Source organism: Oncorhynchus mykiss, chromosome 1 (genome assembly GCF_057628025.1).
Source record: "Oncorhynchus mykiss isolate SJ-2025 chromosome 1, ASM5762802v1, whole genome shotgun sequence".
In the NCBI taxonomy this organism is placed as follows: Eukaryota; Metazoa; Chordata; class Actinopteri; order Salmoniformes; family Salmonidae; genus Oncorhynchus; species Oncorhynchus mykiss.
In genome coordinates this window covers 15,088,158-15,103,557 of record NC_143022.1, presented here as the reverse complement: position 1 = coordinate 15,103,557, position 15,400 = coordinate 15,088,158, and the positions used below count along the sequence as shown (strand labels likewise).

General features: G+C 45.6%; 1 protein-coding gene across 1 annotated transcript in view; it reads left to right on the top strand.

Annotated features, from left to right (window-relative positions):
- LOC110511200 (inaD-like protein) overlaps positions 1-15,400 on the top strand; it is a 297,471-nt gene that overhangs the window by 27,538 nt on the left and 254,533 nt on the right. Inside the window, exons 12-15 of the mRNA XM_090184789.1 lie at positions 4,197-4,276; positions 6,886-6,942; positions 11,376-11,510; positions 14,836-15,012. Coding sequence (XP_090040915.1) covers positions 4,197-4,276; positions 6,886-6,942; positions 11,376-11,510; positions 14,836-15,012 — 449 coding nt within the window. The remainder of the gene's footprint in view (positions 1-4,196; positions 4,277-6,885; positions 6,943-11,375; positions 11,511-14,835; positions 15,013-15,400) is intronic.

The following is a 15,400-nucleotide window of genomic DNA, read 5'->3' as shown; positions in this document are numbered from 1 at the left end:
GTCCAATGAGTTCAACCTCCCTCCTGCCATCTGCAGTCCAATGAGTTCAGCCTCCCTCCTGCCATCTGCAGTCCAATGAGTTCAACCTCCCTCCTGCCATCTGCAGTCCAATGAGTTCAACCTCCCTCCTGCCATCTGCAGTCCAATGAGTTCAACCTCCCTCCTGCCATCTGCAGTCCAATGAGTTCAACCTCCCTCCTGCCATCTGCAGTCCAATGAGTTCAACCTCCCTCCTGCCATCTGCAGTCCAATGAGTTCAACCTCCCTCCTGCCATCTGCAGTCCAATGAGTTCAGCCTCCCTCCGGCCATCTGCAGTCCAGTGAGTTCAACCTCCCTCCGGCCATCTGCAGTCCAATGAGTTCAGCCTCCCTCCTGCCATCTGCAGTCCAATGAGTTCAGCCTCCCTCCGGCCATCTGCAGTCCAATGAGTTCAGCCTCCCTCCTGCCATCTGCAGTCCAATGAGTTCAGCCTCCCTCCTGCCATCTGCAGTCCAATGAGTTCAGCCTCCCTCCGGCCATCTGCAGTCCAATGAGTTCAACCTCCCTCCGGCCATCTGCAGTCCACTGAGTTCAGCCTCCCTCCGGCCATCTGCAGTCCAATGAGTTCAGCCTCCCTCCTGCCATCTGCAGTCCAATGAGTTCAGCCTCCCTCCTGCCATCTGCAGTCCAATGAGTTCAACCTCCCTCCGGCCATCTGCAGTCCAATGAGTTCAACCTCCCTCCTGCCATCTGCAGTCCAATGAGTTCAGCCTCCCTCCTGCCATCTGCAGTCCAATGAGTTCAGCCTCCCTCCTGCCATCTGCAGTCCACTGAGTTCAGCCTGCCATCTGCAGTCCACTGAGTTCAACCTCCCTCCTGCCATCTGCAGTCCACTGATTTCAGCCTCCCTCCGGCCATCTGCAGTCCACTGATTTCAACCTCCCTCCTGCCATTTTCTAATTACCATCCAGCATCAGAGGGGAAGATTACTATGACACATTTGTTTACTACTCTATACAGTAATTTTCAAAAGGTCTCGGGGAAAGCATCCAAAGATCTATGAACTAATTTCCTGTGACTTCTCAGATGCTTGCTGCATTGGTCACTTCATTGGTCAGCTGAGCAGTGTGAGAGAGGTGATTTAGAAGAGGTTGAATCACTGTGGAACTCTTATCTCTCCTGGGCTCTTTGTTTCATTACACCGGTTAGGGAGAGGGATACAACACCCTCTGAGCTAACTGGAGACTGCTAACTGTGTAAAGTGAGCGGTCTGATTTCACACACACACACACACACACAGGCACTGGTGTTTTCCCTCACGTACAGTCTGCTTGACTAGTCGTACTTGGATGGCCCAGTGCCTTCAGAAAGTATTCACACCCCTGGACTTTTGACATATTTTGTTGTTACAGCCTGAATTTTGTCAACACAATACCGCATAATGAAAACATGCTTTTATAAATTCTTGCATATTTATTGGAAATAAAATACAGAAATATCTGATTTTACATAAGTATTCACACCCCGAGTCAGTACATGTTAGAATCAATTTTGGCAGCGATTACAGCTGTGAGTATTTCTGGGTACGTCTCCAAAAGCTTTGCACACTTTGATTTTACAATATCTGCACATTATTCTGTTTTAAACTCTTCAAGCTCTGTCAAGTTGGTTGTTGATCATTTCTAGACGGCCATTTTCAAGTCTTGCTATAGATTTTTAAGTCAAAACTGTAACTAGGCCACTCGGGAACATTCAATGTCCTCTTGGCAAGCAACTGTATATTTGTCCTTGTTTTAGGTTATTGTCCTGCTGAAATGTGAATTTGTCTCCCAGTGTCTGTACAGCAGGGATCATCAACTATACTGAACAAAAATATAAACTGGGGAGCCAGACCCGGCCACTGGGGAGCCAGGCCCGGCCACTGGGGAGCCAGGCCCGGCCACCGGGGAGCCAGGCCCGGCCACCGGGGAGCCAGGCCCGGCCACCGGGGAGCCAGGCCCGGCCACCGGGGAGCCAGGCCCGGCCACCGGGGAGCCAGGCCCGGCCACTGGGGTTTATAGCTGTGATTGAAGAAAACAATGGAGGATGGAGCAACAACAGTGTAGTTACTCCACAATACTAATCTAAATGACAGACGGAAAGAAGGAAGCCTGTACAGAATAAAAATATTCTAAAACATGCATCCTGTTTGCAATAAGGCACTAAAGTAATACTGCAACTAATGTGGCAAAGAAATTAACTTATTGTCCAGAATACAAAGCATTATGTTTGTGGCAATCCAACACATCACTGAGTACCCACTGTTAAAATGTTCAAACATGGTGGTGGAGTCAACGCATTGGAGTCAACGTGAGCCAGCATCCCTGTGGAACACTTTCAACACCTTGTAGAGTCCATGCCCCGAGTGCAACTCAATATTAGGAAGGTGTTCCTAATGTTTTGTACACGCAGTGTATAGTGCACTTATTTTGAACAGAGCCCTATGGGCTCAAAGTAGTGTCCTAGGGAATAGGGTGCCATTTGGGACAAATACATGCGTTGTTATATGTATTAGAATCATTGAAAGTTGAAGATGTTGGAAACTGATTCTAGTCCATTCCACTGCAGAACAACTGTTGGCTGATGTCCACGTGGAGGTTTTGAGTGAGTCTTAACTGAAGCGCTGATGTGGGCTTTTTAGTTTTTACTGTAGTTCAGTGTAGTGGCACAATGAGCTGTCAATCACGTAGAACAATGCATGTCTGAACCATTGACATTCACAGTACATTACACAACACATTTGCAAAAAAATATCTTATGGTAGTGCCACTGTGCCAGTACAGTAACTTAACACTTGAACCAGTCTGATTGTGCTTGTCCACCCTGGCTCCCACGTCCACCCTGGCTCCCACGTCCACCCTGGCTCCCACGTCCACCCTGGCTCCCACCTCCACCCTGACTCCACCGTCCACCCTGACTCCACCCTGGCTCCACCGTCCACCCTGGCTCCACCGTCCACCCTGACTCCACCGTCCACCCCGACTCCCACGTCCACCCCGACTCCCACGTCCACCCCGACTCCCACGTCCACCCCGGCTCCCACGTCCACCCAGGCTCCCACGTCCACCCCGGCTCCCACGTCCAGCTGTTCTCTTTCTTTCTCTCTTGTCTCTCTCTTCCCTCTATTTGTCTTTGCTAACTGACTGAAATGTGTTGTAAATATTTAGGGTGTGTGTATCATATTCATCAGGGATGCCCATTAGCTGTTGCCACGGCAGCTACTCTTCCTGCGGTCTGAACACATTAAGGCACTTACGTCACTTCCAACTTTGTGGCAACAGTTTGGGGTGGGTATGTGTGTTCGTGCGTGTCCTCCGCCTGGCCCACAGATGTTCCTTCCTTCTTGACATCCCAAAACCATGTATTAGGCTATTTATTCAGTGAAACATTGGAGAGGAACTGCGCAGTGGCGAGCGGTTAGCTGTGTTAATTAATCAGGTACAGTACTGGAGCTCATGTCACAAGCCTTTGGGTTTTTACACACTGGGCTGACAGAAAGTGAGAGAGACACACACACACACCATGTACTCAAACGGTTCCATGTGTGTGGGGAGTGGTTGTGGTCAGTCCAAGGGAGCTAGCTCTGAGGAGTTTCTCTTTACGTCTTTACACTGGTAATGAACACACAGCGTAAAATAATTCCTCCTTCATGTCCTGCTGCTGATTTCCCCCCAGGTTCACTGTAAAAAGTCCTACAGTACAGTGGTGGGGGAGCCGAACTCATGTCTGTCTCATTACTTCCTGGATCACAAGCAGCAATCTTGTTACCCTGTCAGTGTCCCAGGGTTGACTTCTCACTTAGTTAAGCTTAAAGGGAAATTCTGCCACCAGGATCTGCGTAGACTATGTGAAAACAGCAGGTTTCTATAGTCTGTGGTTAAAAATACTGTATAAAATACTGTGACAGGTAGGATTAAAAGTAAAAAACTATGATTTCTTAGCCCAAACAAGGTTTTTTTTGTTTGAACTTTTGCTGTTTTCTACAAAGTGTAAATGTGCCGTTTTCACATATGTTGACGCTGGTATTGTGCCGGGATGATGAAAGTGAGGTTGTAAAGTGTTGGAATTGCCCTTAACAGCGAAGTTCCATTCAAAATACAATTGAACATGTTTTGTGTCGTTCCTCACGGCCCAGAGTTATTAACGCGTGCATTGACACTGTCCTTGTGTCTTACAGGTGTGGAGGAGATCTCTCTGTCTGAGCTGGAGCTGAAGGACAAATGGGAGCAGTCTCTGGGGCCACAGTACGATGTTCTGGTGAGATTCTAACTGACAGCAGGAAATGAACATATGGACAGAATACCACCACAGACAAGCTCAGAGAAATCAGTCATGTCAATCAGTAACAGTTTGATTTGATATCAAGCGAGGTTTGATCATCCCATAGGGAAGGAATTATATAATTAAGCAATAAGCTACGAGGGGTTGTGGTATATGGCCAAATATACCACAGCTAACATGCTGACCAGACCGCTCGCACACCCCCTATCACACGCATGTTGATTTTGTCCACCCACACCGGACGCGATCAAGACCCATGTTGCTATATCAAAATGAACTCTGAACCAACTTTATTCATTTCTATCAATTTAGCTAGCTAGCTTGCTGTTGCTAACTAATTTGTCCTGGGATATAAACATTGCGTTGTTATTTTACCTGAAATGCACAAGGTCCTCTACTCCGACAATTAATCCACAGATTAAAAGGTAAACCGAATTTATTTCTAGTAATCTTTCTTCCTTCAGGCTTCTTGGGATTTTATATGATGGTTGCAACCAACTTTAAGGTGCATCACCACCACCAACTGGACTGGAGTGTAAACCTTAGTTCATCTTTCAATCACCCACGAATTATGCTCCTAAAATACAATGAGGAGATGGGAGAGGCAGGACTTGCAGCGTGTCAAGCGTCACAAATAAAAACACTATTTTAGCGCCTGGCTACCAGATGCTTGTTGACGTTCTCGGTCAGTGTGGGTGCAATGATTGAATAACATGTATGTGTACATTTATTTTGCCACGCTTACAGTGCCTTGCGAAAGTATTCGGCCCCCTTGAACTTTGCGACCTTTTGCCACATTTCAGGCTTCAAACATAAAGATATAAAGCTGTATTTTTTTGTGAAGAATCAACAACAAGTGGGACACAATCATGAAGTGGAACGACATTTATTGGATATTTTAAACTTTTTTAACAAATCAAAAACTGACAAATTGGACGTGCAAAATTATAAGTTAATACTTTGTAGCGCCACCTTTTGCTGCGATTACAGCTGTAAGTCGCTTGGGGTATGTCTCTATCAGTTTTGCACATCGAGAGACTGAAATTTTTTCCCATTCCTCCTTGCAAAACAGCTCGAGCTCAGTGAGGTTGGATGGAGAGCATTTGTGAACAGCAGTTTTCAGTTCTTTCCACAGATTCTCGATTGGATTCAGGTCTGGACTTTGACTTGGCCATTCTAACACCTGGATATGTTTATTTTTGAACCATTCCATTGTAGATTTTGCTTTATGTTTTGGATCATTGTCTTGTTGGAAGACAAATCTCCGTCCCAGTCTCAGGTCGTTTGCAGACTCCATCAGGTTTTCTTCCAGAATGGTCCTGTATTTGGCTCCATCCATCTTCCCATCAATTTTAACCATCTTCCCTGTCCCTGCTGAAGAAAAGCAGGCCCAAACCATGATGCTGCCACCACCATGTTTGACAGTGGGTATGGTGTGTTCAGGGTGATGAGCTGTGTTGCTTTTACGCCAAACATAACGTTTTGCATTGTTGCCAAAAAGTTCAATTTTGGTTTCATCTGACCAGAGCACCTTCTTCCACATGTTTGGTGTGTCTCCCAGGTGGCTTGTGGCAAACTTTAAACGACACTTTTTATGGATATCTTTAAGAAATGGCTTTCTTCTTGCCACTCTTCCATAAAGGCCAGATTTGTGCAATATACGACTGATTGTTGTCCTATGGACAGAGTCTCCCACCTCAGCTGTAGATCTCTGCAGTTCATCCAGAGTGATCATGGGCCTCTTGGCTGCATCTCTGATCAGTCTTCTCCTTGTATGAGCTGAAAGTTTAGAGGGACGGCCAGGTTTTGGTAGATTTGCAGTGGTCTGATACTCCTTCCATTTCAATATTATCGCTTGCACAGTGCTCCTTGGGATGTTTAAAGCTTGGGAAATCTTTTTGTATCCAAATCCGGCTTTAAACTTCTTCACAACAGTATCTCGGACCTGCCTGGTGTGTTCCTTGTTCTTCATGATGCTCTCTGCGCTTTTGACGGACCTCTGAGACTATCACAGTGCAGGTGCATTTATACGGAGACTTGAGTACACACAGGTGGATTGTATTTATCATCATTAGTCATTTAGGTCAACATTGGATCATTCAGAGATCCTCACTGAACTTCTGGAGAGTTTGCTGCACTGAAAGTAAAGGGGCTGAATAATTTTGCACGCCCAATTTTTCAGTTTTTGATTTGTTAAAAAAGTTTGAAATATCCAATAAATGTCGTTCCACTTCATGATTGTGTCCCACTTGTTGTTGATTCTTCACAAAAAAATACAGTTTTATATCTTTATGTTTGAAGCCTGAAATGTGGCAAAAGGTCGCAGAGTTCAAGGGGGCCGAATACTTTCACAAGGCACTGTATGTACGCGTCAGCATGTAAGGGCTGTTCTTGACGCGGATACAACCCGTTGCCGTGGTATATTGGCCATATACCACAAACCCCCGAGGTGCTATTATTCCTATTATAAACTGGTTACCAATGTAATTAGAACAGTAAAAATAAATGTTTTGTCAGCCAATCCGCATTCAGGGCTCAAACCACCCAGTTTATAATGACCATTGTTTGTGTGTTTTCCCTCCCAGGTGGTTGAACTGGACCCTGTTATTGAAGATGATGCTGAATTACAGAATTACTCCAAGGTGACCACCAGTTACCATCAAATATTGGAGCTTAATGCTTATGCCACACAGTTCCCCTTGACAAAGCCTCCCCAGTTATCACAGGGATGTTAAAGAATGGCGCCGGAGGGGGATGGCTGCCATTTACGGGCTCCCAACCAACTGTGCTATTTTGTGTGTTTTCTCACATTGTTTGTAACTTATTTTGTACATAATGTTGCTGCTACCGTCTCTTATGACCGAGAAGAGCTTCTGGACATCAGAACGGCGATTACTCACCTCGAACTGGATGAAGATTTTTCCCTTTAATGAGTCTAAAGCAAAGGACATACTGTTTCTCCGAGACCAGGCCCAAATCCCCATCATTCGCATGAAGAACAGACTGAGATACAGGGGGTGGAGATCGATGTGCCTTGTGAAAATTTGTTGGTGAGTGGGTAAGAATAAACTGGATGAGGTCCGTTCGAGACTATCCTACCAGCGGGACATTAAAACTGTAATATCTGATGTTTCGCCAAGTCGTGGCTGAACGACGATACGGATAATATGGCTGGGTTTTCCATGCACTGGCAGGACAACTGCTACGTCCGTTAAGACGAGGGGTGGTGGTGTGTGTCTATTTGTCAATAACAGCTGGTGCGCGATGTCTAATATTAAGCCTCGAGGTATTGCTTGCCTGAGGTAGAGTACCTCATGACAAGCTCGGTTTGTTATTTTTGATTAAAATAAAACCACTATTCATTAAATACGAATACCTAACTTGTTTTTGCGTCGATTCCACGAAGCGGTTAGCTTTTAACAGCTAGGACTGCTATTTTTTTTGTCCCAGAATCCTGCTTAACAGACAGGTTGAAGCCTGCTTGACAGAGAAGCTACGCTGCCATCAAGCTAACGAAGTTGCTACCAGATGAGTTTAGCAATGGAGCCCTCTTTGTCTGGAGAAATAAATCAACGGTTCCTGCGCTGTAGGAGCTGTTTCGGGACAAACCGGATCACTCAGAGTTCCGATGTGGCAATTGTTTGCTTGCCGAGGATTATAGGCTTGAGGTGGCTTCCTTGATCACGCAGGTCACCAGCCTACGTAAGAAACTGGGGAAAGCGCAGAGGGGAACATTTACATTTTCTGCGCTGATGGCTGGACTGCGTTCGCGCATGTTGGATGTAAACAACAAATATTTTGGCCGTCCTGGATCTTCCTGCACCTTCGTCGCTGGGGGTGCCTGTGTCTTGTCGGCCGCAGTGCCTACTACTATGATTTTGAAGTCGATATCGCCAACCTTCCGTCCCTGCTCTGGATCTCCATCTGACGGAGGACTGCGCCAGGAGAAATGTTATCCTTCTTCTCGCCCGTCCATAAAGGGTTCTCTGAATTCTGTGAAGCAAGGGTGTGGGCGGATTTCCTTGTCATTCTTGCCAGCTGTGATTTTGGGCAGCTCCATGGTAAGGAATGTGACTGTTTTTGCACCAGGAGCAATGTCCTATCCCAGAGCTTGAGTAAAGGACGTGGGTTTTAATGACATCAAGGGTAGCTCTGAACAGTTGAAACTGGATTTTAAAGAGCCGATTGACTCTCTGCTAGACCCATCTGGCCCTGTTCCCTCTCTGAATCATGGCATTAAATGCTTAAGCAGGATTATTTCTCTTCACAACTGGCTATGTGATTACTGCAGCTCAATGGGTATAACTTTTGTTGACAATTTCAATACCTTTTGGAAACAAAACACGTTTTATAAGGAGGATGGGATCCACCCAAATCATTTGGGTTCCTGGATCCTTTCACAGCATTGTAAGGCTGCGTTGAGACAATGATTTATCAATGACCCAAGCCCAGCTCAGCTGATCCCTACCATTGTGACGTGGAGTTGTCATAATCCTTCAGCAAATGTACATTACACCAGAGGCGTTGGTAGACACAATCTTCCCAGTAACGCAATGAAAACAAGTAAGCATCCCTGAAGAAAAGTGCTCACAATAGCCCACTTTAACATAAAAGGCTTAAGAAACAAGGTTCATGAAATCAATAATTTGCTAGACTTCAGTGTGGCTTTTGACATTATCGAGCATAGTCTGCTGCTAGAAAAATGTATGTGTAGGCTTTACACCCTCTGCAATATTGTGGATAAAGAGTTACCTGTCTAACAGAACACAGAGGATTTTTTTTATTTTTATTTATCTGTTATTTTACCAGGTAAGTTGACTGAGAACACGTTCTCATTTGCAGCAACGACCTGGGGAATAGTTACAGGGGAGAGGAGGGGGATGAATGAGCCAATTGTAAACTGGGGATTATTAGGTGACCGTGATGGTTTGAGGGTCAGATTGGGAATTTAGCCAGGACACTGGGGTTAACACCCCTACTCTTACAATAAGTGCCATGGGATCTTTAATGACCTCAGAGAGTCAGGACACCCGTTTAACGTCCCATCCGAGAGACGGCACCCTACACAGGGCAGTGTCCCCAATCACTGCCCTGGGGCATTGAGATATTTTTTAGACCAGTGGAAAGAGTGCCTCCTACTGGCCCTCCAACACCACTTCCAGCAGCATCTGGTCTCCCATCCAAGGACTGACCAGGACCAACCCTGCTTAGCTTCAGAAGCAAGCCAGCAGTGGTACGCAGGGTGGTATGCTGCTGGCAGGATGTTATTTAATGGAACATCAGTTATTCCCCAGGGCAGCTGTCTAGGCCCCTTACTTTTTTCAATCTTTACTAATGACATGCCACTGGCTTTGAGCATTATTTCAAATCAAATCAAACTTTATTTGTCACATGCGCCGAATACGGGATGTGTAGACTTTACCGTGAAATGCTTACTTGCAATCCCTTAACCAACAGTGCAGTTCAATAAAGAATTAAGAAAATATTTACCAAATAAACTAAAGTAAAAATAAAAAGTAACACAATAAAATAACAGTAATGAGGCTGTATACAGGGGATACTGGTACTGAGTCAATGTGCAGGGGTACAGGTTAGTCAAGGTAATTTTTACAGTTAGGTAGGGGTGAAGAGACTATGCATAGATAATAAACAGATTGATTTGGGACAAATCATTCACTAAACCCTAAACTTCACTAAACCCTAAAATCAACTAAATCTTGTAATAAATAATGTGGAATTTATTTTACTTTATTTCACCTTTATTTAACCAGGTAGGCAAGTTGAGAACAAGTTCTCATTTACAATTGCGACCTGGCCAAGATAAAGCAAAGCATTTCAACACATACAACAACACAGAGTTACACATGGAGTAAAACAAACATACAGGGTGCAAAGGAGCAAAATAAATAAATAAATACAGTAGCGGGAGAGGTAGTTGTTTGGGCAAAATTATAGATGGGCTATGTACAGGTGCAGTAATCTGTGAGCTGCTCTGACAGCTGGTGCTTAAAGCTAGTGAGGGAGATTGAATTGAGCAAGTTGAGGTGACTAAACTGCTTGGAGTAACCCTGGATTGTAAACTGTCATGGTCAAAACATATTGATACAACAGTAGCTAAGATGGGGAGAAGACTGGCCATAATAAAGCGCTGCTCTACCTTCTTAACAGCACTATCAACAAGGCAGGTCCTACAGGTCCTAGTTTTGTCACACCTGGACTACTGTACAGTCATGGGGTCAGGTGCCACAAAAAGGGACTTAGTTGCAATTGGCTCAGAACCCGGCAGCACTGCTGGCCCTTGGATGTACACAGAGAGCTAATATTAATAATATGTATGTCCATCTCTCCTGGCTGAAAGTGGAGGAGAGCTTGACTTCATCACTACTTGTATTTATGAGAGGTATTGACATGTTGAACGCACCGAGCTGTCTGTCTAAACTACTGGCACACAGCTCGGACACCTGTGCATACCCCACAAGACATACATCTTCACAGTCCCCAAGAACAGACTATGGGAGGCCCACAGTACTACAGAGCCATGACCACATTAAGTAACTGATGCAAGTAGTAAAATTAGATTTAAAAAACAAACACCTTATAGAACAGCGGGGACTGTGAAGCAACACAAACATAGGCACAGACACATGCGCGCACACACACACGATAACATACGCACTGTACACACACGTACACATGGATTTTGTACTGTAGATAAATGGTAGTGGTGGAGTAGGGGCCTGAGGGCACTCGGTGTCTTGTGAAATCTGTGAATTTATTGTAATGTTTTTAAAATAGTTTTTACACTGCTGCTACTCACTGTTTATTATCTATGCATAGTCACTTTACCCCCACCTACATGTACAAATGACCTCGACTTTTACCCCCGCACGGTATTGTTATTTTATTGTGTTACAATTTTTATAAAATTGTACTTTCATTTATTTAGTAAATATTTTCTTAACTCTATTTATTGAACTGCATTGTTGGTTAAGGGCTTGTAAGTAAGCATTTCACAGTAAGGTCTACTACGCATTTGATTAGATGATAAAGTATTCTATTCTTTATTTTATCTTAGCTGCTACCCATCCACACCATGCGTCTAGGGGTGGAGTTGGACTCGTTTGACGGCCACCACTACATCTCCTCTGTGGCCCCAGAAGGCCCTGTGGCCAAACACGGCCTCCTGAGACCAGAGGACGAACTACTAGAGGTACTGGACAGGCATCGAAACAACAACACACCGCACAACACACACACACACACACACACACACACACACACACACACACAACATTTTCCTTGTCTAAAGGCATACAAAGTAACCAAACCATGACATTTAAAAATAGATGGGATGTAGCATAAAGATCAGGAAGTGATAGAAAACCCATGATCTGTCAGTCATAATGCACTGGTTATCCATGCAGGCGTTACCTGGCAGAACCTCAAGATTATGGTAGCACACATCTAATGTGTCATAACTTCAAATCATTTCCTAGTATTTTTTGTTCCCTATCACCTTGAGCCTGTCCAATGACCTTGGTGGTCAGGCGATGTCCCTGGCTCCAGTTCAGATGTAGCTGTGACTGGAGGGGGTTAGTTAGACCCGTGTCTAATGTACACTACAGGGGAACTCTGGGCTGTTGTATTTTCTGTTGTTCATTGGGCTTTTGCATTATAGGTGTGTGTGTTTGTCTATTTGAGTGTGTGGTTGGGGGAGTGTGTGTGTTTGTCTATATGAGTGTGTGGTTGGGGGAGTGTGTGTGTTTGTCTATTTCAGTGTGTGGTTGGGGGAGTGTGTGTTTGTCTTTATGAGTGTGTGGTTGGGGGAGTGTGTATGTGTGGGTACATACTCCTGTGAAGAGGGGTTAGCAGGCTAACCGAGGCCATCTGTACGTCAGACCCCTGCCTCCCTCGCCCCCTCTGTGCCACCCCCTGCGCACCCCTACCCCTCTTCCTGCCCGCTCCCCTCCCTGGCATGGCTTGGTGCAGATTCACCACTGTGCCCTCAGCCTGTTGCTGTTGGCAGTCGTGGCAGAAGCAACCACCATGGTACTGTGGCACAGGACAGGAATACTCTGTGAGAGGAGGAGAGGAGAGCGAGGGGGGGAGGGAGGCTAGTTTTTAGAGCTCCAAATGTATCGCTAGATTCATGTTTTAAATGCCTGAAGGTATTGCTCAATTTTATGTCAGGCTTCGTCACATCCCCAACCCTGCATACTAGTACACACACATTTTTCTGAGCCGCAGTCTCCCGGTAAGATGGCAGGCCCCTAAACCTTAGTAGAGGTGGCCAGGTCTCACCTACATCTCTGGGCAGATGGCACGGAGCAGCCAGCGTCAGCTGGGCTCTCCAGATGCTCCTGCACATCCCGCTCCATTAAACAGCAATCAAGAGGCCTAGCGGCTCCCTGAGTCCCCTCACTGAGAATAGGGCTATACCACTGGGTTGGCCCCTCTGATCTCACACACACGCGCGCACACACACATGCATGATCACGAGCACACACACACACGTGTATAGGCGCACACACGGGCGCAAGTACCAACACACACCCTCCTGCGGGCTACTATATCTCTCTTGGTTCACTTCATTAACAGTGAGAGAACCTTTGTTGGGAATTGTTGAAGTCACAAATTGACTCCATTAGCTTCTGATGTCTTACACTACATGACCAGAAGTATGTGGACACCTGCTCGTCGAACATCTCATTCCAAAATCATGGGCATTAACATGGAGTTGGTCCCCCCCTGCTGCTATTACAGCCTCCACTTTTCTGGGATGCCTTTCCACTAGATGTTGCAACATTGCTGCGGAGACTTGTTTCCATTCAGCGACAAGAGCATTAGTGAGGTCGGACACTGATGTTGCGCGATTAGGCCTGGCTTGCAGTCGGCATTCCAATTCATCCCAAAGGTCTTCGATGGGGTTGAGGGGAGGGCTCTCTGCAGGCCAATCAAGTTCTTTCACACCGATCTCGACAAAACATTTCTGTATGGACCTTGGTTTGTGCACGAGGGCATTGTCATGCTGAAAGAGGAAAGGGCCTTCCCCAAACAATTGTCACAAAGTTGGAAACACAGAATTGTCTAGAATGTCATTGAATGCTGTAGCGTTAAGATTTCCCTTCACTGGAACTAAATGGCCTAGCCTGAACCATGAAAAACAGCACCAGACCATTATTCCTCCTACACCAAACTTTACAGTTGGCACTATGCATTGGGGCAGGTAGCGTTCTCCTGGAATCTGCCAAACCAAATTTGTCCATCAGACTGCCAGATGGCTCCAGAGAATGCGTTTCCGCTGCTCCAGAGTCCAATGGTGGCAAACTTTACACCACTACAGCCGACGCTTGTTATTGCGCTTGGTGATGTTAGGCTTGTGTATCTGCTCGGCCATGGCAATCCATTTCATGAAGCTCCCAACTAACAGTTATTGTGCTGACATTGTGTCCAGAAGCCGTTTGGAATTCGGCAAGGAGGACAGACGATTCTTACACGCTTCAGCATTCACCGGTCCCGTTCTGTGAGCTTGTGTAGTCCACCACTTCGCGACTGAGCCATGGTTTCTCCTAGACGTTTCCACTTCACAATAACAGCACTTACAGTGGACAGCGGCAAGTCTAGAAAGGCAGAAATGTGACCAACTGACTTGTTGGTAAGGGGCCATCCTATTACGGTGCCACGTTGAAAGTCACCGATCTATTTAGTAAGGCCATTCTACTGCCAATGTTTGTCTATGGAGATTGCATGGCAGTGTGCTAAATTTTTATACACCTGTCACCAATGGGTGTAGCTGAAATAGCCGTATCCTCTAATTAGAAGGGGTGTCCACATTCTGTTGTGTATATGGTACCAGTCAAAAGTTTGGACACACCTTCTCATTCAAGGTTTTTTGTTTATTTCTACATTGTAGAATAATAATGAAAACACCAAAACTATGAAATAACACATATGGAATCATGTAGTAACCAAAAAAGTGTCAAACAAATCAAAATATATTTTAGATTCTTCAAAGTAGCCACCCTTTGCCTTGATGACAGCTTTGCACACTCTTGGCTTTCTCTCATCCTAGAACTCCTTCAAGACTGTTGGAAAAGCATTCCAGGTGAAGCTGGTTGAGAGAATGCCAAGAGTGTGCAAAGCTTCCATCAAGGCAAAGGGTGGCTAAAATATTTTTGGATTTGTTTAACACTTTTTTGGTTACCACATGATTCCATATGTGGTATTTCATTGTTTAGATGTCTTCACTATTATTCTGTGTGTCCAAACTTTTTGAATTGTACTGTATAGTGTATCTTTCCTTTTGAAACTGGTGTGTGTATTTACTCTAAGTGAATGGTGTGTGTGTGTGTGTGTGTGTGTGTGCGCACACTGTGCAGGTGAATGGCCTGCTTTTCTGTGTGTCTGCCTTGTGCAGGAGATAGAGCACCTCTGTGTGTTATTGTGTTTATGATATCTTAAGGGAATTTCCTGTACGCTACATGTGAATTGTGTTTGTGTCGCTGTACCTGCTTTACTTGTGTCTCTGTCTACAGGTAAACACGGTGCAGCTGTACGGCAAGTCGAGGCGCGAGGCGGTGGCGTTCCTTCGTGAGGTTCCCCCTCCCTTCACCCTGGTGTGCTGCAGACACCTGACAGAGGAGAACTCAGACTACCAGCATGACCGGGACGATAAGTGGCGCTCGCCCAGCACTGCTGCCAGCCTCTCTGAGGTCAGGACACACATTCAGACAGTCACACACGTGCACATACACACACTCACATATGTAAGCATGCACACGCATGTACACACACACACACACACACACACACACACACACACACACACACCATTCACTTAGAGTAAATACACTGGTGACCAGTGTATTAAGCCATGCTGCATGTCCTTCTAGATTGAAGCCAAGCTGTCTTCTGTATGGATTAGTCAGGCATACCGCCGAGACCCTACTGGTGACCAGCTTCAAGTATGCTACTCTATAATTTCACTGCAGTGCTGACACTTACTGGACAGCTTACTGTGTGTAACGTAGCCGATGACAGTTGCCAGGTGACAGTCTGTGTTGTAGCATGATGTACTGCAGTACAACACATATCTGTTTT